Below are 3,013 nucleotides of genomic sequence, written 5' to 3'. Positions count from 1 at the left end.
TTTATAATGGTACACATCAAACGTAAAATAACACAGTTTATAATGGTACACATCAAATGTGAAATAACACCGTTTATAATGGCACACATCAAACGTGAAATAACACAGTTTATAATGGTACACATCAAACGTGAAATAACACAGTTTATAATGGTACACATCAAACGTAAAATAACACAGTTTATAATGGTACACATCAAACGTAAAATAACAGAGTTTATAATGGTACACATCAAACGTGAAATAACACCGTTTATATGGCTGTTTCATAACAATGTTTTTGGTTGTAGGATTCGTCGTTCCTGTATGGACTCGGCCTGGTGTACTTCCACTTCAATGCCTTCCCACTGTAAGTTATGTTTTCTTCTTTCGACTAATTACCATCTTGTCTTCAGCTTCCAAGATGTCTGCCCTGTTGTCTATCTGTATCCTACTTCGGTAGGACATTCTGTTGTACGATGGCTAGTCAAGCTGTTGTTCTAGTTTAATATATCATAGCTAAAGTAAGGTACAATTCACTGATTATTGTGTCACTTTTTCTTAATATTACATTTTCTTGAATCACCTGTTTTTTCAGCTGTTTATAATCGATGTAGTGCAATGCTGTATATGTCAATTGCCTAAATGTAACCTACTCTGTACATCACTTCATTTTGACCGTTACCAAAAGTTTTCAAACGAGTATGTACCAGTGTTTAAGGACAAGACCATGAGTTCATACTTCTGGGGTGTTTTGTCACACCTTTAACTCATTCACCCCTGAAAATTCATAATGAGCTATTCCATCCTTTGAATTGGAAGAGTTCAAAAGTGTCTTCAGGGGTGAATGAGTTAATATCATCACTCCCTAATGATATGACTTAGGTAACACCTGGTTCACTGTCACACATTGACCTGCCACTTACATGTAGAGGTTCATTGACAATGATAGTCAGGGTAATCTTGTGTCTGTGTATAATTATTTGTACCCAGCTAGCCCACATGTCACATTCATTTTGGAACACTTTAAGACTGTACACATCTTGTCAGGAATTCAGCCTACGAAAGTAGTTTCTGTGAATATCTCAAAATTTACTTTGCTGAAATAATTATTTCATGTTGAAAATGCTTATTTCTTATCATTTGTGATTTTAATTTCTTGATGAAGTTTCTAACCTGCAATCAGGGAATTGACTAATTTATAAGCCAAGACATTATCTCTTTGTTTCTTGTCACATTCTGTAAAACACTTGGTAGTGAAATAGGATTTTTTTTCCTCCATATTTACAAAGATGTAAAAAACTGCCTAGAAATATGGTGTTATAATGTGAGTTTTCTGTGATGTTATACATTTAAGTACGAAACATATTTTTATTTTATTCAGTAAGAATAAAGTCCTGTTGTCTGCTGTAATTACCAGACACAGTAAACCTTCTGTTAATTTGAATCCACCGGAAGTTTTTTATACAATGAAAACAGTAAATCTAATCTAGTCATAGATCATACCTTACTCATGCACATTTCGGTTTGTTGGAACACAAAATTTGAGCTCTGAGGTAGCAATATTTTATTAACAACTTGACTGTTCCCCATGGTTTTCACTGATATCGACTCAGATTGTTCGAAACACTTTTTAATTTCGCAGCTACAATTTGGTACAATTCAAACAGGATTGCCAATATTTATTTGATTTTGTTCGACCAAACCGGAGGTTTACCATATATGCTCACAACTTGAGACTGTGCTGTGCAAGGCTGGTATGCCTGACCAGTGAGGAGTGTTCTGATCAGTACCTAGGTTCCAACATGTACATGTGTAACATGATTGCCAATATTTCAATATTTCAAAATATAACATGATTGCTGTGGCTAATTCTGCTCTGCAAATATGGAGGATGTATACAGCCAGACTGACCTGTCCGTGTCCAAGTATTAGTTCTGAATATCAGTATATAATTTAATCTTGCTTGTAACACCCATTTTCAACTTGGCTGAAAAATTTATGTTATCAGCCCGTAACGTAAAAAAGTGACGTCGCCGTTTGTAATGTGCTTTTGATTGGCTAATACAGCAACGTAATAATTTCTAAGAGAAAAGAGTCCATCAATAAAAGTGGATTTCCACAGGGATTGTGTATAGTAGATTAAATTATAAGGATTGACTTGAATATATTTTTTTATGTTATAAAGCTATAACACAAAAAATCGGAGTGTACTCTCTTAATAAACCGCGAAGGTTTATTTAAAGTACACTCCGTTTCTTGTGTTATATCTCCATAACATAAAAAAGATATTCAAGTTAATCCTTAAATATGTTGCATGGTGTTCATTATAATATAAAATATGAATGCTTTTAAGACATTAAATTTACACAAACCAGTTGGAAAATTGACATAACTTCAACTACAGTTAAAACTGAGTACCAGTGTTTTAAGGATTGTCACATTTCTGTTATTGCATTACCTTTTTAGCTCGCCTATTCTGAGAATAGGGGGGCTAATGTAGTCACCCTGGCGTTAGTGTTCCACCTTGTGGGGTTAAAGTTATTGGGCAAGCTTTTACCAGACAGTGTTGGATCATCGCACTAAATACACAGTTGTCTATTATGAGGTTCAGGCATTGATATCGAGTGTAAGCAATATGCTGGACCATTTCATATGTTACCGGCCAAAAACAGCTTTAATGGAATTGGTTAAAGTTTTGAGGCAAGCTTGAGGTTAAAAGTTTTTCGGTCACCTGAGACAAAGTCTCAAGTGACCTATAGCGATTGCCTTTTGTCCGTCGTCGTACGTCCGTAAACAATTTACATTTTCGACTTCTTCTCCCAAACCCCTGAACCAATTTCAATGAAATTTTGCAGGGACCTTCCATGGACAGAGGTCAACAAAATAGTTGCCGGTTTAGTCCTAAGCCCCCAGGGGCCTGAGGGGCGGGGCCAAAAAGGGTCAAATTGACTAAAATTTCAAAAATCTTCTTCTCCAAAACCCCTGAACCAATTTCAATGAAATTTTGCAGGGACCTTCCATGGACAAAGGT

The 3,013-nt window shown here is 35.6% G+C and overlaps 1 protein-coding gene across 1 annotated transcript in view; it reads left to right on the top strand.

Moving 5' to 3' along the window:
- The window catches only part of LOC110466209 (histone demethylase UTY-like), a 121,290-nt gene that overhangs the window by 9,669 nt on the left and 108,608 nt on the right, over positions 1-3,013 (top strand). The window contains exon 5 of the mRNA XM_021522630.1: positions 291-349. Coding sequence (XP_021378305.1) covers positions 291-349 — 59 coding nt within the window. The remainder of the gene's footprint in view (positions 1-290; positions 350-3,013) is intronic.

Source organism: Mizuhopecten yessoensis, unplaced genomic scaffold, assembly GCF_002113885.1.
Source record: "Mizuhopecten yessoensis strain PY_sf001 unplaced genomic scaffold, ASM211388v2 scaffold213, whole genome shotgun sequence".
Lineage (NCBI taxonomy): Eukaryota > Metazoa > Mollusca > Bivalvia > Pectinida > Pectinidae > Mizuhopecten > Mizuhopecten yessoensis.
Note: the sequence above shows the minus strand (reverse complement) of the source record. Positions and strands in the feature narration are given on the sequence as shown.